We start from the raw sequence: 25,071 nt of genomic DNA on the forward strand, positions 1-25,071 counted from the left end.
GGGAACCGTTTGGCATTTGAAGAAGTTCAGAAATACCCACAATGCCTAGTGTCTGTAACAGGGGTCCAGCAGGGTTAATAAAGTCTTAGTGGCCTTGCGTGCGGCCGCACCTGTTACCCTCCACCTCCTCCTCCCCCCTTCCCTCACTGAGACAATGTGAGAGCGATACAATCACCAGAAGAAAGAAATGCCTCCTGTGTTTTAAATGGCCTAACCTTCTGTTCAGACTTCTATCCATTTATACTTGGCCATTTTTAAACTTTGCTGCATTTGCTGCATTACCTGTTTATCTGCTTTGGTTTGTTGTTTTTTTGACTGGATCGTGTTTCAAAAGTACATTCTTAGGATTCTGACACCTGCCTGAAAGCATTGAAACGTCTCAGATGTCACCCAGCAATCCGGCGCTTTCCCCTCACACCCCCCTGCACCCCTCAGCCATCAGCCCCCATCAGTGGCCACTCATCCACTGACATTTGTGGGGGCTGCACTGTATTTTGAAAGAACACCCCCCCCATGCTATTCTTAAAACTCCCCTCTGTCGGGCTACTGAGGGTAGAGGTCTGCCAGAACAGCTTATGTCCTGTCTGTGTTACATCTCCTGCTTGCCGTTGCTTTTGACTGTAGTTTTGTCTTTGTAACATGATTGTCATTTTGCTCCTCACGAACAAGCCTGCTCTGAACTGACTGGACGTAATGTGAGAGGATACTGAGATTGTGGTTATCCTGGTTGGAGTACATCTACAAAGAGAACTCTCTGTGCTTAAAGAGAGCTGGGAAGAGCTGCCTACTGTTACGTTGCAGTCAGACCGTTGTTGCTCTGCAACTGAACCGACCATGAGCTCCAGCCTGGTCAACTCACTGGCCAAGGTGTATGACCGCAACCCTCTACATGGTCAGAAGCCTGTGGGGAAGAAGCCATCACCCACAGAACCAGAGAAACCCCACATCTTGCCCTCATCTTCCTCCTCCTCCTCCTCCTCCTCCTCTCCAGATGGTGGTCTGCGGTGTGTGGAGAGCCGTATGGACTATCTGAGTTGTCAGATGGAGCGCCTGCTCAGCCTGCAGGAGAAGGTGCTGGCCCGCCTGGACGGGCTGTCCCAGGACCTAGGTGGCGTGGGTCGGGAGGTGGCCTCGCTGCGGGCCGGGGGCTGGGTGGTGACAGGGAGCGGGGCCAGGGATGGGGATGGGGATGGGGGCCAGGGTTCAGAGGTGCGTGCGGCATGCAGGGAGCTGCAGGGGGTGGTGCAGGAGGCCAGTGAGCGGGTGGAGCAGCAGGGGTGCAGGCTGGAGGGGGTGGAGAAGCTGGTGGAGGGCATGCAGCTGGTCATCAGCTTCATCGGGGAGGCGGTGAAGAGCTCCAGGGTGGTGAAGCTGCTATTTAAGGGGCCTGGAGGCAGCACCAGTAAGGCCAGCAGGAAGGTGAGTGTGTGGAACCATGACGCTCCACTGTTGGCCCTCTTCACAACAGGTGTGTCATTAACCTGACATAGTCAGAGCCTTCACTGTGTTGTATTCCCAGCCAGCGTTATTGTCATTTAAGGATACAGCCTCTTAGTAGCCTTGAAAGAGTGGCCCTTGTTTATAACATGGAGCAACCAGCTCCGCAGGCATGGTGGGGAGAATGACACTTTCAGAGGTAGATCCATCTCATTTGTCTATGAGTATTAGAAAAGTAGAGCATTGTATCGATGTTGTTGCCACACCGTATGCTGAACATATTGTAAATTAGTTTCTGTGAACTGTACAATATAAAACTTTACTTTGCTGTGTGTGTGTGTGTGTGTGTGTGTGTGTGTGTGTGCGTGTGTGCGTGTGTGTGTGTGCGTGTGTGTGTGCGTGTGTGCGTGTGCGTGTGCGTGTGCGTGTGCGTGTGCGTGTGTGTGTGTATATTGAAGTATCACATATTGGAGTATCACATATCCTTGCAGTGCTCTGATTCAGTGCCTTTGGTTAGGCATGTTGTAGGGTAAGGGGTAAACATCCATAATGTCGGATTTATTACCCCATCCACCTCTAGCCTCATATGTTAAAGGACTCAGGGGAGAGGAGGGGGGTATGGGACTGTGGGTAAAGGGGGGGCGGGGGGGGCGGGGGCACGTATATGTGCATTCCCCATCTCCTCCACCCACACAGAACTGTGTGGTTAGGATATTGTCCAATGAGAGCTTGTCATTAGTGTGTTGCAATATGGTATGTTGCTGGTTGTAGTTTGAGATGACATGAAAACCTCTCCTGTCTCACTGGTGAGGATAGGATCTGTCCAACATGACATGCCAGCCATCCTTGAACTATGATGGCAACCATAGTAACGGCAACAAACACGTTGATATGTTTATCGTGAAACTCAAACACTCACTGTTGCTATCGGAAATGGGCCACTGCAACCGGCTATGTTATATAATACACATACAATTCATGAACTAATAATTCATGAACTGATTACAGATCCTTTTAGTTTTTTTTTATTTATCCTTTATTAATACAGGGAGATTTTATTGAGACCTGAGTTTCTTCTACAGAAGAGCCCTGTAGGAACAAGGTACATGGCAACAGGGAATACGATAAAAGTAAAGGGTCTTTTGTAATGGAAGTTTCATGTTTCTTTCCTGCCTTCTGTTTATTCTCTATCTCTGTGTATTTCTGTCTGCCCTCTATGTCCCACCCTCTCCCTCTCAGCTGAAAGACAAGGCAAGTGATGGGAAGGATAAGGCCAAGCTCAGCCTGAAGGGGCTGAAGACCCAGAAGAAGAGGAAGCCACCAGATGCAGCAGGTAGCAAAATGAACAATGGTCACTTTTATTAAACCACCTAAGCATTTACCAGAATAGAATAGCAAAATAAATGTGTTCACATGATTGTTACGAACATGGCAAATGTGAATCTGCTCCAAAGGGTAATGTTGCCTGCTGGGTTTGTCCCTCCCCAGACTCTGAATCCCTGAGCACAGACCATGTGGAGAAGCTCAACCTGCAGAATGCTGAGCGTTCCCAAGGCAACACGGAGGCTGAGGGGCAGGGAGGAGGGGCGGAGCTACTGGAGCTGATTCTGGATGGACGTCGCTCCCCTGTCGCTCAACCGGAGGACCTAGAGACACCGTCAGAGGAAGAAGAGAAGAGGAGGGAGAGGAGCCTTCCTGAGCAGGGGGCCAAGGAGGAAGAGGAAGGGGACACATTTGGGGAATCTGAGTTGGAGGGAGAGAAGGAGAGAGAGAAAGAGGAGCTGAAGATAAAGGAGGCTCCAGAGCAGGTTGGAGGAGTGAAAGAGGGGGAAAAACAGAGGGAACGAGGGGAAGAAGAGTCATCAGCATCAGAACAAGTTCTCAATGCTGTCCCAGACATTCCCAGTCAGACCTGTGAGACCAGTATACTTCCACTTGAATGGTACTTCCCCTTCCTTATTGTAGTCTAAAGGCTCTGTTATATCCACGGATGTAGTTTTTCAGAGAGGGGCCATGCTGCATAGTGCTATGACTGTAAACATCCCTACGGCTGCAAAACCATAACCCTTACCAAAATGCTGCACTTGTACCATATTCATGATGTCTAAAATGTAATGGTAAAGTCCTCCAAAGTTGAATGTTTATTGTTTAATGTTTGGTTTTATGTTTAGCTCTGAGGAGGTTGGTGAGGTTGCCACCAACAGCAAACGTCATGTCACAGAAGAGGACCTGGCAAAAGATGACCTCAAAAAGAGCCGTGTGGAGGAGAGGAAAGAGGGGGAAGAGGAGGAGGTGCGGGTTCCTGAGGGGATCGAGCCACAGGCTGCCCAATCAGACATAGTGAAGACGGAGGAGGGAGAGGAGGGGAAAGGGGGAGAGCCACCCCTGAAGAAGTACACCATTGGTGAGGGCTGCAGCTTCACTGGTAGGCCTCAGGCTGCCCAATCAGACATAGTGAAGACGGAGGAGGGAGAGGAGGGGAAAGGGGGAGAGCCACCCCTGAAGAAGTACACCATTGGTGAGGGCTGCAGCTTCACTGGTAGGCCTCAGGCTGCCCAATCAGACATAGTGAAGACAGAGGAGGGAGAGGAGGGGAAAGGGGGAGAGCCACCCCTGAAGAAGTACACCATTGGTGAGGGCTGCAGCTTCACTGGTAGGCCTATCTGTTTTATCTATCTATTTTAGCTGTTGCATTTTCCTTGTATTGAGGGCTGTACTCAAATCAGCCTACTAATGGGGAGTGAAATGTCTTGTGTCTTGATATTGTCTTGCATGGGCAAGCAGGCTGACAGTTAGCTCACAGGGACATAATACTTGCTATCACTCACAACACAGATCAAATGACTTAGCACCATGCATGTTTGAGCGTCACAAACAGATCAGAAGGCACAGCTGGCAAATTTGATTATAAGATGTTGGCATTTGGCCATATGATCTATTTGATCTCTAAGAAACATACAGGGGTACATTCATTTCTCTCAATTCTCTGTCTCACTCGCTCTCTCTACCCTCTCTCTTTTGTACTCTCTGTCCTTTGTCTCCGCCTCCTTTCTAGACTGTAGCCCCTCACCAGCGGCCCCCTTTGACCACCAAATCGTAACCACCAAACCCCACCTGATCACCAACTTCTACACCATCAACAAAGAGGAGGTCCTAGGAGGGTGAGTCAGGCAGAGAGAGAGAGAGAGAGAGAGAGAGAGAGAGAGAGAGAGAGGGGAGGGGAGGGGGGAGCAGAGGGGATGGCAGGTAAATTCATAATGTACTTGAACATCAATTAGACACACACACACACACACACACACACACACACTGAACCCCCCGACCCTCGGCTCGCATAACACCGGAGTCAGGCTGTTTATTTATACTCCAGGTTATGGACACACACACGCACACGCACACGCACACGCACACGCACACGCACACACACACGCACACGCACACACACACACGCACACACACACACACACACACACACACACACACACACACACCACACAGACACACACACAATCTGGCCCCAGTACACCTCGGCTCTAATTAAATCAGAGGAAATTGCACACCCTGTGATGGGGCCAGTTAGCGTTCTTTCCAGGCCTGTATAATTACCCCCTCAAGGACAGATGATTACAAGCCCTGGGGGGCATTTATGCAATGGTGGGCCTCTCTGATGCAGTGGTCCAGTGTTTAACCCAGGCTCTGAATGTGGAGATTACTGCCCTGCACGCTAACACATCTCTCAGATATCTGCAATAATGATACACAGCCCATCTTGCTGACTGTGTGAGGTTATTATTGAATGTGGATGTGAATGTCATCCCAAAGGCAACCCAAAATCCTGACACACAGTAAAGGAGGTACATTGCTGTGAATCATGTTATCTGTGCCTTAGCTCTGTGGTAATGTATTTCTAGATAAAAAAAGACAGCCTTTTAAAGAATCTTTGTGTGTCAACTTGTTTCTGTGGGTGTAATTTGGGGTTCACAGCGGACGTTTTGGACAAGTTTATAAATGTGTGGAGAACTCGTCTGGTCTGGCATTGGCTGCCAAGATCATCAAAGCCAGGAGCCAGAAAGAGAAGGTAATAGTCGTGTTATAGATGCTTAAAGTGAAAGAGATCATTTGAATAGATGTCTAGGTCTATATTTCAAATATTTATGTGAGATACCAAATTCCCAAGTATCCAGATGAGTTGGACATTTAATCTTTGCTATACACCATAAAGAATAGTATAATATTTCAAAATAGATATTTTTCAGCCCCAATACCCACTGCACATTTGTGGCAGGATAAGTCTCATCTCCTTCTCTCCTGTTCGTCAGCTGAGTCTGACAGGGGAGGTGAGACAGAGGTCAGATGTCTGTGGTGCATAGCTGTGTGATTACGTTGTCATTTCAGATATTCAGTAAGAAGTTAGCCAATCGCAGCCACAGCCGAAACCATTACTGGCTCAGGTTACTCTCTGATCAGACTGAATAACGGACCTCATCTGTCTGTCTGTCTGTCTGTCTGTCTGTCTGTCTGTCTGTGTGTCTGTGGGTTCTAATGTGGGTTTGTTGGCCCCTTCCCAGGACGTGGTGAAGAATGAGATCCAGGTCATGAACCAGCTGGACCACTCTAACCTGATCCAGCTCTATGCCGCCTTCGAGTCACGCCAAGACATCATCCTCGTCATGGAATAGTGAGTCCCTGTCTGTGTGTTTGAGCGAATGTTTCTCTCCTCTCTGTTGTGTGGTGTGTGTGTGTGTGTGTGTGTGTGTGTGTGTGTGTGTGTGTGTGTGTGTGTGTGTGTGAGCCTAGCCTCGCAGTCTCTCCTCCAGTACGTATCAGAGTGTCAACCTGTGTTCTCCCCTCTCTGCCCTGCAGTGTGGATGGAGGGGAGCTGTTTGACCGGATCATAGATGAGAACTACAACCTGACAGAGCTGGACACGGTGCTGTTCATTCGCCAGATCTGTGAGGGACTGCAGTACATGCATAAGATGTACATCCTGCACCTTGACCTCAAGGTAGGTCACCTCTGTCTCTCTCTGCTCACATTGTCTCTCTTTCACCCTCAATGTCCTATTGTTTCTCTCTCCTTTCCCCATCTCTCTTAGTCTTGGAGTTTAGTCGTATAACAATGATGGTAATGATCACATGCCATTATTTCTTAAGTTTCCCTGTTTTGTGTTTAATTTCCTAGCCGGAGAACATTCTATGTGTGAGCAGAGCTACATACAAGATCAAAATTATTGACTTTGGCCTTGCCAGAAGGTAAGATTTAAATATCACTATCTGGCTCTATAATTGTCCCTACTTACACCTCTCTCTCTCTTTGGGTGCAATATCTGTGACTTTCTTTCTCATAAGACTACTGTCCTCTCATAACTCCCCCCTTTATTCGCTGTTTCAGGTACAAGCCCAGGGAAAAGCTGCGGGTGAATTTTGGAACACCTGAATTCCTGGCTCCAGAAGTCATCGACTATGAATTTGTCTCATTCCCTACAGACATGTGGAGTCTGGGTGTCATTGCATACATGCTGTGAGTCCTGATCAGCTCCACCCCTCACAAATACACACACACACACACACACACACACACACACACACACACACACACACACACACACACACACACACACACACACACCAAATCTTTGCACACTTACTGTATAAACACACATTGAATTTAATATCACTTCGATATGGATGACATTGAGGGATGCACCACAATGACATGATTGTGGTAACTCAATGTTAGTTAATTAGCCTTCACCTGAATACTGCCCCCTATCCACACAGCCAATTGTGTGACTGACTTCTCTCCCTTCCCTCTGCAGGCTCAGTGGCCTGTCTCCGTTCCTTGGAGACAATGACAACGAGACGTTAAACAACATCCTGGCCTGCCAGTGGAACTTTGAGGAGGAGGAGTTTGCAGACATCTCCAAGGAGGCCAAAGACTTCATCACACACCTGCTGATCAAGAGTAAAAGGTGAGTGGGTTTATGTAGGTGTTCTTTTGTGACAGATATGGTTTTATTCCCAATGTTATAGTGCAACTGTATTTGGAGTCCCACACTCAGTATTGTTTGTCTCTACTAAGACATTATTCTCTGTGTCTTATATTCATTTACAGTGTGTCTCTATGCTTTTGCTCTACGTGTTTGTGTGTGTGTGTGTGTGTGTGTGTGTGTGTGTGTGTGTGTGTGTGTGTGTGTGTGTGTGTGTGTGTGTGTCTGTGTCTGCGTCTAGTTGGAGGATGAGTGCATCAGAGTCACTGAGACACCCGTGGCTGTCAGATCGCAGTCTTCATTACAGGCTACATCAGAAGGTACAACACACACAACACACTCCCAGGACCAATAGAAGATGCCTTTTTATTATAATGCTGCATTTATTGTAGGCACATGTTTTTTTGTTTATCATAATAAACGAACATGGTTGATTGATGTTCCTTGCAGAAAAATAAGTGCCACTCATCAACACATGTCCCTCCCCAGGAGAGCTAGACAGGTAAGCCCTGAGAAACACCCTGCACTACTCCCAGTAGGTCAACATATAGAAAAAACACTGTACAAGCCAAACACTGTATGTCTGTATGACATGATGATCCTCATTCATTATGATGTGGCAGTTGAGTGAAGGATGTTAGGTATGTGATGTAAGAGTTTCAGCCTATCCTTGGTTCTGTCTCCACTGCAGAATGACCCTAAGGCACCATGGCCGCCTTGTGATGACACAGGGCCAGGGCCCTAACACTGGACCAACGCTGCTGCTGTACCTGTACAGCTACTGGATAACTACTCTCTGCTTCGCACCCTAGTGTTAGCTTAGCACCAGGCTTCTAGCTCTGTATCCAACCAACACAAACGGGATAGTGTGAGGCTGGCAGGAAGTCCCCTCTGACCCCCCAACTTCTGTTCTAGGGTCACACTATCTCCCTCATCCTCTGGTACTACGGCCATAGCCATCACCTTCATAATGATGCAAACAGTCAGCTGACAGCACACACTATGGCACAGTCCTGCTCAGTAGTAATACAGTCGGTCATAAAGTCCTGTGCAGAGGGAAAAGACAGACCATCACAAGGTCACAACTCTACTATATGCTGCAGAGCTGATTGGCTCTTATGTTCTAGCCATATGCTGCCCTGCCCTCAGGACCCTGTTGAACACAGAGGTGTCATCCGTGGTCTACTGAGGTTTAGGAGAGCCACTGGTCTGAGAGGAGAGGACCTCACAGTCCCTCAACCCCTGAGTCCTGGCAGACAGGCACTCTATACCCCTGAGTCCTGGCAGACAGGCACTCTATACCCCTGAGTCCTGGCAGACAGGCACTCTATACCCCTGAGTCCTGGCAGACAGGCACTCTATACCCCTGAGTCCTGGCAGACAGGCACTCTATAACCTGCTGAATGAATGGGATGGCCATATTTGATCCAGTGCAAATTTGATCCACAGTTGATCCACATCCAAATTTGATCTAATTAATGTCTGTTTCATTGACCCTTCATGACTTGATGGGTACTCATGTGTTGTATTATGACCCCCTTTAGAAATTGTATTATTAAATGAATGTATCTCGCACAATCACAGATCATAAGCTACCGGCCATGCACTTTATAATAGATTACTCTAAAACATAGATCTACAACCACTGTTTAAATAATCATATTTATTTAACATATATATATATATGTATATATATATACATATATATATGTGTGTATATATATATACCAAGTCTTATCATATAACTGATATTGTTTTTCATTTCTGGTACAGATAAAACATCAATTGACAAATTAAGAGTTTTGGGATGACGTAATTTGGTAATTGTGTATGGTAAATTTAGAACCAATTTTCCTACCTTTCTCTGATGTTTCAGTTCTCTGATGTACAGTAGGATACCTCAGTCTTGTCACTCTGCCCATTGCTGACTTTCTCCCTGTTTATTTCCTTATTTGTGCCTGCATGCTGTTCGCTCTGAATGTTAACTCTGTGCCTTCGCTGGCGCCCTTTGGAGTAGCCCTCTCACCTTCCATGAAGGCATAGCAACAGAACACTACCTATCATTTAACATTTAGCACTCAAGTTTGTTCTTATGTTCATGAATTATCCTGGTTCTTCACCGGATTTTACTTGAAATGCAAGGTTTAGCCTCCATAAGAAGGTTACTATAAATTAATAAAACAACAAAAACAATGTTTTATTAATTTGTGTTATATTGGTAAATGTGATGTCTTTTAGTAACACAACTGAAGAATAAGAAACAGATACATTTAACTAGTATTCAGGATCCCTAAATCCAGGGTTGTGTGGTGACTATTCTTTAGTCAGTTGTGCCCTATTATTATTTGTTCTCCAAACACCCTCTGGAAATGGAAAAGCTTTGTGATTTTGATTTATTGTGAACATTTGGTGACTACATTTTGTCAAGTTTGTTTGTGTTATGATACATGATCCTAAAAAGATAAACGTGCAGCTGAACCAATAAAATGAATGACTGTACTATAGCACTGGGTCATTTTTACTGAGTTGACAATAATCTGAATAATGCGTTTTTTGCAGAGACCATAATCAATCAGTGATCACTGGAGATGAATGTAGAGTTGAAATGTGGAGATACATATTTTAGTTCTGGTACTAGTCGCCACCAGGGAGCAGTATTGCATGACTCAGGAACAATTCACCCTTTGGTAGGTTTACAAAACTGATAAGTAGGGTTGGCTTAACCAGAGAGAGAAGAACATCCAGTAGAGCTTTATCTTAGAGGACAGTAGCTTGCTGTTTCTGACATTAGATTAGATTAGATTAGATTAGATTAGATTAGATTAGATTAGATTCAACTTCATTGTCATTGTGCAGAGTACAAGTACAGAGATAACGAAATGCAGTTAGCGTTTAACCAGAAGTGCAAAAAAGCAGAAAAGTGCAGTGTCAACAGTATATACAGGTAGTGCAGTAAATGAGCAGTATAGTAGTGCAGTATAGTATAAGTAGTGCAGTGTAAGCAGTATATGAATTAGCAGTAGCATTATAAGCAGAATAAATAGAATGCAGTATGAACAGTGTAAGCAGCATATGAGCTGAATAGGCAATGCAGTATAAGCAGTATATATGTATTAACAGTAACATTAGAGTAAATAGCAGAATAAATATGGAATGCCGTATGAACAGTATAAACAGGTATGTACAGTATGTACAGATATGTGCAGTGTATTAACAGTAGTATTAAAAGAAAAATATAAGGATATGTGCATTATGAACAGTATAGACAGATTATGAACAGTATAGACAGATATGTACAGAAGAGCAGTGGTATGTAGTAAGAGCAGTGTGTACAAGTGAGGATACAGTATGTACAGTTTATAGGAATACTGTAGGGTAGAGTAGTGCAATTGTCCGGGGGGGGGGGGGGGTGGTGCAGGGGTTTAATGTCTTACACTAGTTTAGCGAATGTTTCTCTCTTTTCCTTACGAAATAAATGCTTTGGCAGGTCAGTGTGATCCAAAGAGAGGAATGTCTATCCTCTGTTTGATGCCTGTGGCCCTATGAAACCACAGGACCTAGCTTCCCACCATGTGTGTGCTCAGTGCTGTGCTCCAGCCCTGCCTCCAGTTATTTGGGTAAAATTGGGCCTGAGCGCAGCGGCTGGATTGGACGCGTCACGCTGCGCAGATGAAAGCGCCAGGTTCCAGACCAGTAATTAGGCAACTGAGAGGCCCGTGTATTCCATTCATTTTCTCACCTGAAATAATAAACCCTGTGCATGAATTGATGGAAGCTGTTTTGGCCGTGGAGAGAGAGAGAGAGAGAGAGAGAGAGAGAGAGAGAGAGAGAGAGAGAGAGAGAGAGAGAGAGAGAGAGAGAGAGAGAGAAAGAGAGAGAGAGAGAGAGACAGAGACAGAGACAGAGGGAGTGCTGGTGTGGGCGGTGGTTCAAAGGAATGTCTGACAGGGAGAGAACAGAACACGTCTATTTCATACAGCCAGTCACCTGGGGGTCAGTCAGCCCAGTAAGAGGTCCATGGCTGCCTATAGATCTGTGAACACATGCCCTTTCCAGGGGCAGGATACCTACACACCCCTCCTGAGGCACAATCTGTCCCCTCTCCACATAGCCAATCAGTAGCCTAGGTTTCAAATTTGAATCCCTCTCATGACTGAATACTGAATACAGCACAGAGAAAGTGGTAGACTATGGGAAGGGTAAATGTCTAAGTCTAATGACATCCGAAACTCAATCAGTCACACTATGAAACATAAGTAATTGGCCTAATTGGTTTTAATGAAATCTTCATGATCTGTTTATTAATGTATCGTGGATGCCTGAAACCAGTTTCAGTATAATAGACAGACAGACACATGCTTTCTATTCTCCAGTAAGAGGATAAGTGGCATAGCAAATGCTGTGTAAAGGTTCTCACCATTGAGCCCAGACTAGGTCGACCTCTAATATATTTATTTTAGTCCGGGTGTGTGGAGGGGAGATGAATTCAGACCATGAGATTAGTTGCTCACCCTTTGCTCTCATCTGTTTGCTATAGGTTCACTCCGAGTTTGTGCACATGACGTCAGTCAGAAACAAATACATCATGCATGCACACACACACCCACACGCACGCATGCATGCACATGCACATGTACATTCCCACACACACACACACACACACACACACACACACACACACACACACACACACACACACACACACACACACACACACACACACACACACACACACACACACACACACACACACACACCTGCTATGAGGTCACAGTCAGAGTTTTCATGAGAGACAGGTCTGAGCCATGGACCTGTCAATCAACCACTTGGAGGCCAGGGACAGGGGTATGGGTGGAAGTGAGATTGGGGGGTTCCCCTCTCCTGTCAGGGATGCGTGTACTGACTCTCACCTGCCCAAGCACCCTCCATGTGAAGACCCAGTCAGCACACCTGGGCTAAATCCACCCTGATCTACCAGGGATCTGCACGGCCACTGCAGGGGGAGAGAACTCTGGAGAACCGATACCAAATAAATCTTCCTTTCAGTCTGTTTCAGTGAACAGAGGACACAGGGATCACCACCCCTCTCTTTTGTCCTCCATCCTTTGTCTTTTTCTCTCTCTCTCCTTCCCTCTCTTTCACTCTCACCTGGAGTACATTACTCTCAGTGAGGTCAGCCAGGTAAGTGTCAGGCACACAATAATGAGTCAGAGAGAGAGAGAGAGTGAGAGAGAGAGAGAGAGAGAGAGAGAAAGAGGGAGGAAGAGTCTAAGGAAAGATGGAAGGACAGTAAGTGATTGAAAGAGATAGACAGACAGCTGGTGTTCCACTGGTAGATCCCTTTCTGTGACAGAGACATAGATGTGGCAGTGTGAGAGGGGTCATGGTGAGTCCACATAAGAACACATATGGTTTGAATGGCATCCAACTAATGGCTTCTATTACTCTTAAATCTATGTACTCATTCAGCCAAGCAGGTGAAAGTCATTTGATCCAGCGCTGCTTTTCTCTGTTCCTCCTGGCCCTCGGGGTGGGTGGGTTGGGGGGGCGGGGGCTAACTGGGCTAACTGAAGCTCACTTCATTAGAGTCCAGAGAGAAGGGAGAAGGTAAGAGATGCCTCAGACACACACACACATGCACGCACGCACGCACAGATACACACATACACACAAGCCCAAGCACAGGCACGCACGTACACACACACACACACACACACACACACACACACACACACACACACACACACATACACACACACACACACACACACACACACACACACACACACACACACACACACACACACACACACACACACACACACACACACACACACTTTCTCTGCTATCTTAGTGAACAGAATCAAAACCAGCTGGACTTGCTGGAGCTTAAGACAACAAACAGAGCTGGGGATTCTCTCTTGAAAGAGACCACCACAGCAAAATGGACAGAGAATATGGACACGCTAATGTCTGTTCCATTATTATTACCCATAGTAGCAGCAGTTAGCAGTAGCAGTAGAACTGTCGACAGTGGTACTAATGGTACAGTAGTTTATGGTAGTAGCACAAGGGGATTCATGAATATATTTGAAATGAAGACAGGTCGCTGTGATTGTAATAAGTAAAGGGTTACATATCTAATGTAAGATGGTTGGAGGTGGATTTGGTGGGAGGAGAGGTGAACAGCAGGATTCAGCAGCAGGATGTGTGAAGCCCCCAGTAACAGGGCCCTGGCTCTGCAGGACAGAGGCAGCTCCTGGCAGGTGTCACCTCCTCACAGACTCACAGGATAGAGGATCACCACCACTGACCTGAACACTTGGGTGGCCCTCTCTCTACTCTGCTCTCTATCACACACATCTCTCTGCCCCCCTCCCCTTCCCCTGTCTCTCAATTCTCTAAGGTGGTCCATCCACACACACACACACACACACACACACACACACACACACACACACACACACACACACACACACACACACACACACACACACACACACACACACACACACACACACACACACATAACCGCAGATGTAATGCTAGTTTTTTTGATAAGTCAATAAGATCACCCCATTTAGCTATATGACGTGTGTGTGTGGATGTCTCGTACATACACACCAAGACACACACAGCATGACACACACAGCATGACACACACACCAAGACACACACAGCAAGACACACACGGACAGGACATGAGATGAAAGTATAAACACCAGAGTAGAATAAGAACTTGCTCTGAGCTATTCTCTTTTGATCAGGCAGGGTGGATGGCCGCACAGCCTTGGTTCTCAGAACCCCAAGCAGGTGTTTTTTATTTGGGAAGCCAGTAAGTTGCTGTTTACATTTGGGGGTAATGGAATCGCACCTGTCATCATGCTGTGCACTCTGGGAAGCCAGGCAGTGAGTGAGCGCTTTCATAATGTTACTGACACTCACCGTAGGAACAGATGTTTTCATACAAGATCAAATTTACTGGAACAATAAGGGATTATGATATTTGCTGGTCATATTTGATTGTCCATATAGTATTTCTGTTACCCCAAGTGTTCCAATAAATTCATATTGTCTCATTTGATATTTCTATGTTGCAAAAATTCCTGTAGGAATGTTCCTGCAGGGACAAAGATCAATACAGATAGCACCTTGAGCTCTCAATTTACAACAGGCAGCATTTATAGAACCTGCAACTTCAGGTGAAAAGTTAAATTGCCACAAAGCTTATCTGAATGATTATAAACATTTGACCATCTGTTGAGTATGTTTCTCAGACATTAACGATGGGTTGTAGAATATATATGCTGGTCAGTAAGCACTGTGTCAATATTACCTTGCCTGAGCGGGTTGCCCAGATCATCACATGGTTTTGCAAGGATGCACCAGGAATTGTTGGTAAGCCAAATGGGTTTGCTGAGAAGGCGTTTGTCAGCCTAATTCGAACAGAGATGGCATATTTACTGTTGAGGGTTACAAACCCATGGCCACATCCGGGACCACACACTGTCAGGATATGATCATCATGCGTGCACACACGCACACCCTCACATGCACATACACAGTCAGGGTATACAGATCACACACAAACTGTGAAAATGTTTTATTGTCAAACTTTGATCCTTGCACAGACTTACACATACTTACACACACACACACACACACACACACACACACACACACACACACACACACACACACACACACACACACACACACACACACACACACACATACTCACACTATCTCCAGTGAAATGACTGGCCACAGTTATAGTCTTGGCCCTCAGCGAACATTCATTGTTTATCTATGGATGTGTGGTCTGAGGATGCATGTAGCCTAAGGAGGGGTAATTTTAGGATAGGCATGGTTCAGTACAAAGCCGTGAGGATGTGGGATGGTATGTGGTATAGGCCAACAATGTTTTGAATCTGTCCTGATACAACGTTTTCACATCATATCTTGAGTATAGGGAATATAGCAAAATAATCACGTTCAAAAGTATAAGATAATTGTCTTCACTTAACCTCTTTTATTGTGTGTGTGTGTGTGTGTGTGTGTGTGTGTGTGTGTGTGTGTGTGTGTGTGTGTTTGTGTGTTTGTCTATGTGTGTGTGTGTACACTGTACAATGTGGTGTACACAATGGGGGAATGAGGATTTGCCATTGACATAAAAGCAGCTCACCAACAGATTCTTCACTGCAGCCTTTTGGGAACCAGAAGAGATCTATACAGTACATTCATCTGCTACTGCTTACATAATCTCCCATTCTCTGTTGCTCAGGGAACAATAAAACATGCAGTTAAAATACATTCACTGTATGAATTGATTTGTCCTTGTGGCATTGGGAATTTCAACGACAGTATGTGTGTTTTGCAATCAATACAAACAAAGCAGATGCACGTTTTAACGACAGTGAGTGCTATTTTTATTTGGGTTCTATTTTTGTGTACATCTGCTTGTATGTGTAGAGCAAATTGGTGTCAAGCCATTCACTATGGAGGACTACAGAGCTGTCACTGTGGTGATTGAACCATAATGGACCACCACACTCTCTGTCTTTATGTCCCTGTGTACATCCCCCTCGCCCCACATAAAGACACAGGGGTCAGGTTTTCATTTGTTTTCCTGGTTTTGTTACGTCTGTACTATTTCTAGACTGTTGTTCTTACTGGAGTCCCATGTCTGTCAAACTGATAGGATCATAGTTGTTCCTCTCCCTCAACCAGTTACTCTTGCTCTCCCTCTGGGATGAAGGACTGGCACATCCTGTCCAGACATTCTCCTTGAAAAGGAATGTGTAAATCTATACAATCTCAGCAGGATATTCAGAAATTGTTCAACAAGCATAAGACACACAGATAATCTCACGCCCAATAAAATGCCACGGCTCCCCCCCCCCCCCCCAACCCACTCCACCGCCCCAACCCTGCCATTCTGAGCACAATGATACACAGTATACGGATCTACGTATAGGCTGCTAAATACTTATGCTAATGTGTCCTGTTGGGAAACTGGACAATCAGGAACTGGTTTCACCACACCCACTGATGTTGACTGAAGTTAAAGGAATGGTTTAGCATATTTTCATGTTTAGGTGAAATATCACTACTGGCCTATGAGGACAACTTAAACAAACAAACATAAAAATATAGGAATGAACCATTCCTTTATTGTAAATGTGACAAGACCATCATACCAATTAACATAGACATGGAGATACCAAGTAAAGGATTCCTAAGACTAGGAAGTTGTTGCTGCCCTTTTTCCTTAAAAGACAGTGTATCTCTTAAAATAGCCTACCTAAAAAAGTAAAAAAAGAAAGAAAAAAAAGTAAAAAAACCACACCTGTACAATATTATAGCCGACTGTAATTTATAATAGGCTAGTCAGTGTGTTTTTCTGATAAAGACCTGTAGTCAAAAACATGTAAATACATTTGGAAATATAATACATTTGAAAAAAGAAGTTTGGAACTCATTTGGATTTTTTTCTGATTTGGTCATGCAGCCTAGTATAGCACAACTAGGCCTTAGTTATACTTCAGGGATAATGACAGAGGTAGATATTGATTAATGAAAAGTCTGGAAAGAGAAACATATTGAAACCACATTCCAATTCCACATTCCACATGTGAAAATACAGTACAAGTAACAGCGCTATGTAAAATCCCGACTGCTGACTCCTCCTGTAGGCGGCGCTGTCAAAAGTAGAGCGCAAACCCCCAGACCGAATGTACCTTCCTCTTTCTGAAGAAGTCACTGCGCTTGATATTTGCCGTCTCTCCATTGGCTGTTGTGCAGGCACTTCCTGGTGCGTCATATGTTGGTAGTTACAGATGCTCCCGTGCTATATGAACCGATGAGAGGAGCAAATAACACACAACTGTCCTCCTGATCAGTAGCAAAGTCGGTAGGATCGAAAACTTTAATCACTTCTAAAAAATGGCCCAATGCACGGAACCGTCCTCCAGCTCCGGTGTGAACGGAGAACTGAAAAAGCCGAGGAAGGTCGCTGTCATCACGGGCATCACTGGACAGGTAAGCGCAACACACTATTTGAATGGAAGCTAAGGGTACCATTTTCTGTTGTTATGTGCTGATCGTTCAGAATTTATAAGATTTATCCCAGTAGCGCTGGTGTGTGTGAGGAGAGATGGGTGCAGCATCCATCATCATCTGACAGGTCAGGTGCAGTCATGCTCTGCTACCATCAGCAAGTTCCGGGTCCATGCAGGGCCATCACATTCAGTGGGCTATTAGATTTACATTTACAAAGCTACTAAACATGTTCTTTAGTTTAGATTACACTAAGTGGTATTTTCTTAAGAGTTCTGTCCTGCGTGTACATCAGCGCTGGTAACTTTTGGCACGAGATATGCCGCACGGCGTCCAACCAGGGGGAAGGAAGATAGTCGTTTCTATGCTGTTAAGATTCATTTCACTTTGATTCTGAGTCAAAGTGAAAGCACGTAATTCACAACGTGATAGTCTGGCAACATTGATGCGAGCTTTTCAAGACCAGAGAGGCCTTAAGCAAATGTATAATAATAAAAACTCTCTGTCTTTATGGCCGAAACACAGTGGTTATATGCTGTTTATAAATAAAGGGAAGATGACGATTTGGTGTTGAGGCTTTCAAATGAATTATGTTTTGTCCTGACCTGTTAGTGGAGTGGGGCTGTCTTGAAAGCCCTGTAGGAACTAAAGTGCAATGTGTGTGTGTGTGTGTGTGTGTGTGTGTGTGTGTGTGTGTGTGTGTGTGTGTGTGTGTGTGCACCAACTGAACTAAATAACCTGGTTTGCCTGCCTGATCTGGGAAAACCAGTTCTGAATGGAGAGAGACTGCATTCTGTTTTATAGCAGAAATGTTGTATTTGCAGACCACACACCTTTTAAAATCTTTGAAAGCCGAACCCATCATGGGATGGCTCTCCCAGATGACGTGGCTCATGCAAATAAAAGACATCTGGGAGTGCCAGTGTCATTAGACACTGGTTTTACCGGGACTACAGGTCTGTTCAACAAACACCCCCCCACACACACACACACACACACACACAGTAGGTTTATTTGTAGAAGGATGTAATGGTGAAATGCTTGGAGCTCCAAAGCGCTCCTGCCCCACTCTCTTTCTCTCTGTGTTGGTTGCTCTTAGCCCTGGTTGCCCGGTACCATCTAGACATAAACCTAAGCCTTTCTCTATCTGAACAACAGGAGGGCTATTCTCCCTACTGCACACATCCACATGCATACACTCTCACCTGTACTGATGTGAAGTGTGAAAACAGGTATACAGATCTCATTTGCAAAGAGCTTAGGCTGAAGGATGTGTGGTTAAGCATGGGTTTAAGCATGGGCACTTGTACATGTACTAGACTTACATTACATTTACATTTATGGCATTTAGCAGACGCCTATATCCAAAGCGACTTACAACAAATACATTTGTCTAAGTATGTGAATCATCTCATATCAGTCATCATAAGAAAAAGTAATCTATGCTAGGACCAGGGGCTATTGGCAGTCACAATGCTAGAAGAAGGAATAATTACTTTAATAATTACTATAAAAATGTTTTTATTTATTTATTTACAGTAGAGAAACGTGTACAGGGGGGTATTGGGGATGAAGAGGTCTTAAGGAGGGACAGTTAAGAAGAGATGGGTCTTCAATCTATGGCGGAAGATAGGTAGTGACTCTGCAGTCCTGACAGCAGTGGGAAACTCGTTCCACCAGCAGGGTGCCAGGACAGTGAAAAGCCGTGAACAAGTAGCGCGACTGCTGCATCCACGTAGAGGCGGCAGAGCCAGGCGGCCAGCTGAGGTGGAAGAGCGGAGTGATCGGGCAGGGGTTTGGCGGCTGACCATTGCTTGCAAATCGGGAGGGGCTGTTCCCTTTGCCGTCCGGTAGGCGAGTACCAGGGTCTTGAATCTGATGCAAATCTGAGACTAGCGTAGCCTAGTGAGAGAAATTCTCTCAAGCTAATTTAATGTGAGTGTGCGTGTGTGGACTTGCCCTGTTATAAACGAGAAAAGAACCATAGCATGATGAGTTTATCCACTTGACCTGCAGTGGAATTCCAGCTGTTATTGACTTTGTCTGGCAGACATTTTCAGATGTGTTTTTTTTTTATTCAGTGACTAATATAATGTAGCTCTTTCTTAATCCAAAAGTCTCCTTTAGTTGGATGCTGTATGTTCAGTGAATCTACTTTTGTTTAACTTATGAATAGATGGCGTTGGTTTGCTGTGGCTGTTGGTGTGTGTTCTTACTAGTAGGTGTCACTGTGTGCATATAGGCTACATGCACATGCATCAAGCCAGGCGGGCCAGTAGAGAAACTGTGCCAAGACCCTTCCAGAAAACGAAGGGCATTTATGACTTACGTCCTGTTATTCACTCCGTGGACTAAAATGCCAACATCTCTTCTTTTTTTTTTATTCTGCTCTTTTATTTTGTCTGGCTTTTTTTACTTGCACAGTCAGGACACAGTGGAGCCTCTGTGAGTGAGAGAGGTGGGCTCAGGAACACTGAAACACAGCGTGTTCTCTGAACATGCACATTTCCCCTCCACCTTTCCCCTTTTTTCTACTTCTCTCTGCCTCCCTCCATCTCTCTCAAAGGGCAGATCTCAGATGCCATCCCATGCCATGGTGCCAGCCAGGGTAAAAGGTGCGCTGCCCACCCTACTTTCTGCGCTGTGGTATGGGAGGGAGGCAGGTGTTGGTTGAGGTGGTGGCAGACCAGTGCTAGGAACAGAACAGTGCAGAGCAAAGCTGTAACTAGCCATCCTTCTGCTCCCACTCTCCCTCCCCTGTTGCATCAACAGAACTCTATACAGTACAGGCCCAGAGCACACCACACCTCACCTCACCACAATTTACCAGACAATGACAATGAGTTCAGTGTTCTTCAGTGGCCTTCCCAGTCACCGGATCTGAATCCAATACAACACCTTTGGGATGTGGTAGAACGGGAGATTCACAGCTTGAAAGTGCACCTGAAAAATCTGCAGGAATTACGTGATGCAATCTTGTCACCATGGACCAGAATCTCAAAGGAATGTTTCCAACATCTTGTGGAATCAATCAGTATTATTATAGTGTTCCTAATAAAGTGCTCAGTGAGTGTACTAAGGCAAGAGATGATGACAAACTACTTGGAGGGACGTCCAATGCTGCACAGTGAATGGACTACTCAGACACCTCCAGTGTTTTACTGTACATTAAACATGAAGTTTAGGCAAACTCACAGGAAGGAAGTTGAAGGTCTTTTCTCCATACAGACGATTGGCGAGTTTCAGGAGGTAAGAAGCAGACGGTGTGTTGATATCAGCATTGAGTGTCTGGAAATCTGTGTGAACGTCTTTGCTCAAGCTGAACGACAGGGCCTGGGGGAAGATTCAGTTGATTATGATGCTGCTACAAATATTGAAGCGATGCTAATGATGATGTTGATGATGATGAAGATGTGAATTAAAGGGGGCTAAGCTTGAATTGAGTCAATAAATTGTAAAGGGTCCATGTAACCTTCAGATGTTCATGTCATTCTGTGTATTTAAACTATTGATACTGCCTCAGTAAGTAACCGGCAAGTTTATGACCCTCTCCATGGTAACAATATGGGGTGTGTGTTCCCATAGGCAGATACTGCTCCCATACAGTGTAAAGAGAATTACTAGAATTCTCTTTATTACTAGAATTACTCCCTGGAGAGGGAACCATCCCAGGTCTTGGAAAGTAATTTCCAACGTCTCACATTCCTCCGTCCAGAGCCGCTCTGTGGCACTCTCCCAGGGCTCCCTATTTTTCCCTCCTCTAACAGAAAACAAAAAATAACAGCATTATATCATTTTTATTCTGCCCGTCTCAGTGATATATCCCCCCCCCTAAAGGAGTTGTAGAATACTGAGGCCCCTTGTGCTGATGCTGAATCCCCATACAGGGGGCAGGCATCTGGTTATACCATCTCAGGCACGGGGGGGGGGGCACGGCTCCCTAACACAGACGGGGTCATAAGGTCTCAGTGATACCATAAATCGCAGGGCTAACTACTGTTCATAACTTGCAGGGAAGTGCGCTACTGGAAGCCTCAGGATCTCTGTGCTGTGATTGGGTGAGCTGGAGGGGTCAGAGAGTGATCAGGACTCTTGAGTTATGAGAGACCACCAGTGTGCCAAGGCTGGGGGTCCAGTCCGTATCTGCTAGTTTATTATCATGGAGGTGAAGGTGAGAACGGCAGGTTCAATCTCTCTCTGGCCCACAGTAAAATCTACCTTTACTTTGGCTTTAGGCTCGCTCCTCTCTCTTTAACTTGTCTTGCTAGGAAAACAACACAGTGTTTTGATACACCCCCTCCAACCTTTTTGATGTGCAACATACAACCCCCCCACCCCTCCCTCCACAGACTGCAGGGGTAGCCACACAGGAGAAGGGGCTGTCTAAGGCGCCAGGAATAATACTCATAAAGCTAAGAATCCGTGCAGATCTCTCCTGATTCCTCCTCAGTTGCTCATAATCGCTCCCAATCGCCCCTCCAAGGCTGATATTCTGCTTCAGAATGAGATCTGGAGACTCAACAGGATTGAATTTGTTAGAAAAAAGGTAGCCTACTATTTGGGAAAAGATCCATAGATTGAACGTGTTTGTGCTAAGCTAACCCAGTACAAGCTAGCACATCTACAGGTGTCCACCCCTATTTCCTGCCCCCATGAATCTGGGCTGTTATGGAATTAGAGTGGAGTTATAAATAAGAGTGAGTGTTTGAACAGTAGCTGAGGCTGTCTGTGTGTGGGGGACCGCTTGCTCTCTCGCACCCCACTGTGAGAAGTCATGAAGTGATCTATTTCCTGTGTGGAGAGGAAATCCTGATTGCAGAAGCACATTGATGTGAGGGAATTCTGCACACGCTCGATCGTTTGTTAAAGTGACATGCCTGGGTTGGGGTAACAGAGGGGGAAAGATTAGGACTCTTCTCCAAACATGTAATGCTGGTCTTCCAGACTTGGCGTGTGTGTGTGTGTGTGTGTGTGTGTGTGTGTGTGTGTGTGTGTGTGTGTGTGTGTGTGTGTGTGTGTGTGTGTGTGTGTGTGTGTGTGTGTGTGTGTGTGTGTGTGTGTGTGTGTGTGTGTGTGTGTGTGTGTGTGTGTGTGTGAGAGAGCGTGAGCTCAGGAGTGTGTGTGACAGTGGTATTCTGTGGTATTTGACTGTGTCTTAATTTTAGACTGTCAGCTGAAGTGTGTGTGTGTGTGTGTGTGTGTGTGTATTCTGTGGTATTTAACTTTGTCTTCATTTTAGACTGTCAGCTGAAGTGTGTGCGTGTGCGTGTATTCTGTGGTTTTTGATTGCGACTTCATCAGCCCTAATTGTAGTTCAGTGGTGCGTCTGGCAGCCTATTTCTGTGGTCTAAAGAAAGCACATTTAAAGTGATTCATTTATACACTCTGACAAATAAACATGCTCAGTATGTACAAACACATGAATCACGTGCCTAGAGAGACACACACACTGTCATAGATAGCTCCCTGACATTAAGTAGCCTACATGTCTTTTTGTATCCCATATTTCTGTGGCTCATACCCTAACTAACCTTATGGATTCTTCTGTAGAAGAGTTCCATTTTGTAGTTTTTTTCCCCCTCTGTACTAGCCGCATGGAAGCTCTGGGTTTGACAACCACCCCACTCGTACTTGGGGAAATACGCTGCCATTTTAAATATGTACCAACAGGGGGTGCCAGACTAGCTTCTTTCTCTCTCTCTCTCTCTCTCTCTCTCTCTCCCTCCCTCTGTTTCTGCTGAGGCATAGCAATGTTTATATAGTAATAATAAACACAATCACCCTGCCTTGCTAATGTGTTACATTCTCCCACAGTACCACAACACTGCACTGGGATGTAACCGTGTTTTACAGAGAACATGGGAGCTAGATGAAATTAAATGATGATGATGATGGTTCTGATGATTGGAGCTAATGATAGCACTTGGAGGCCTTTCTGATGAGCTCACATAGCGAACATACTTCCTACACATGGATTGATTTAGCCTTCCTTTACACTGGGGGAGAGATTGTTATTTAGTTAGCCTGTTTAATCTGTCTCTTCTTTGGTCTTCTGTACCTACTCCTCTCCTCTGTGGATTGAGTACATGTGTGCCTCTGCTTCTGTGTAGAACTCGTAGAGCCACTTTCTTCTTCCTACTGGTGTTGGACAGTAGAGAGACAGTGTTTAAGATCTCATCAGATCCGGGCCAGCAGGATTCCACTGCTAGAGAACCTATTTGCCACCCCACCCTCCTATTGTCATTGCGTACATATTAGGTTACACACATACACAGACGTACGTATGATAGTATGGGGCTTTTGATTGGCTGATTCCTCCTGTAGACATGTAAGCTGAGGTACGGCTCACCTGTACTGCCTGAAGTCCTGTGCGTATCTCTCACTCCCCCTTCAGGAGAATGTCACACATTGCACCCTGAGATAATAATAAACTGTATGGCCAAGAAGAATCATCACAGATACCAATCTGTTTTCCTAGTTTAAGATTCAGGGTGACCAATCCTCATAGGCTCTACCCACTAACTTTACTTTCACCACATTGACAAATGGTAGTAGGTTTTTGTTAGGTCTAGCTGATGCAGTCGAGCTGTGTGATTATTGTGTTTTTTGGCCTGAAATGAGGCCAAGGGGGGTTTCTGGTCTAGTGTGGGACTGGGAGGGGAGGTTGTTCCCAGTCCTGTAGCACAGGGTCTGGTGTTCAGGTAGAGAATGTGTCTGTCTGCCCCCCCCACCTACTTGTCCCCCCCGGCTCCCCATAACAGGAAACGGAGAGGTGAGGCCAGGGTTTATGGGCTAATACGGCCTCAAAGGAGCCTCTTGTTTTCAAACAGAAAAGTAACTCTTCAGGTTTTTTCCATATTGGTTTGGCGTGGCAGGTTTTGACCCTGGCACAAGGGCAGGAAAACATGACATGGCGAGAGCTTTGAACATTGTGGCCACGGGAGAGGGGTGCCAGCTTCTCCCAGGTTAAGCATGGCTGGGGCTAGGATGGGGTCACCTGCCAGAACCTCTCAACCTCTTTGATCCCAACTCAACCACACTGGTCTGAACTCAACCACACTGGTCCATAGTGAACCGTAATGAACTGGGTAGTTCTGAGTTACCGAGTGAATGGTGGTAAGCATGGTAGAAGATGAGCAACACATCCCTCTAGCTAGAGTGGTGCAGGAGAGAAGCTATGCTAACATGCTATGGTCTTCGTACTCAGTAAGCTGCTATTCTTACAGAGCTAGTCACTCATACTCCCCTCCATCGTACCGGAGTGGAAGACAGGAAACACATTCAATACAGGCCAAGTTCACCTCCATAACCTACAGGCCAAGCTGGTAGAAGAACCAGGGTCTGAAACATGGCTGGCCCTGGTAGACCTGAACTTCTGGGTCTCCTCCAACCTCCTTCCTCCTCTGTGGCCAAATCACCCCCTAGACCTGGAGAGGAAGTATTGGGGTGGAGTTAGAGTTGGAGGTGGGATTGGGGCAGTGTGAGGGGGTGTGGGAGGGATGAATGCTATGACTGGTTCGGAATGTTCCAGAGTTCCCGAATGTGCGGTCGGAAAGTCTGAGGGAGTAAAAAAGCCGAAAAGTTAC

At 45.6% G+C, this 25,071-nt stretch overlaps 2 protein-coding genes across 3 annotated transcripts in view; both read left to right on the forward strand.

Moving 5' to 3' along the window:
• Positions 1 to 834: 834 nt before the first annotated feature.
• mylk4b (myosin light chain kinase family, member 4b) lies at positions 835 to 8,179 on the forward strand (the record flags this gene model as incomplete). Its single annotated transcript, XM_083671600.1, has 15 exons — positions 835 to 1,419; positions 2,689 to 2,770; positions 2,926 to 3,065; positions 3,201 to 3,379; positions 3,609 to 4,090; positions 4,493 to 4,598; positions 5,422 to 5,515; positions 6,006 to 6,115; positions 6,301 to 6,442; positions 6,619 to 6,689; positions 6,829 to 6,957; positions 7,256 to 7,408; positions 7,668 to 7,746; positions 7,877 to 7,928; positions 8,118 to 8,179. 14 exons carry the CDS (start codon positions 835 to 837, stop codon positions 7,922 to 7,924), a joined length of 2,400 nt encoding a protein of 799 aa, XP_083527726.1. The 3' UTR covers positions 7,925 to 7,928; positions 8,118 to 8,179.
• A 9,055-nt stretch (positions 8,180 to 17,234) lies between these two features.
• The window catches only part of gmds (GDP-mannose 4,6-dehydratase), a 100,579-nt gene continuing 92,742 nt past the window's right edge, over positions 17,235 to 25,071 (forward strand). Inside the window, exon 1 of one of the 2 annotated variants that reach the window (XM_083672474.1) lies at positions 17,235 to 17,467. In XM_083672474.1, the coding sequence (XP_083528600.1) occupies positions 17,372 to 17,467 (96 nt within the window). In that variant the 5' untranslated portion in view covers positions 17,235 to 17,371. The remainder of the gene's footprint in view (positions 17,468 to 25,071) is intronic. The other variant, XM_083672473.1, reaches the window with a different exon arrangement.

Source organism: Argentina silus, assembly GCF_951799395.1.
Source record: "Argentina silus genome assembly, chromosome: 6".
Lineage (NCBI taxonomy): Eukaryota > Metazoa > Chordata > Actinopteri > Argentiniformes > Argentinidae > Argentina > Argentina silus.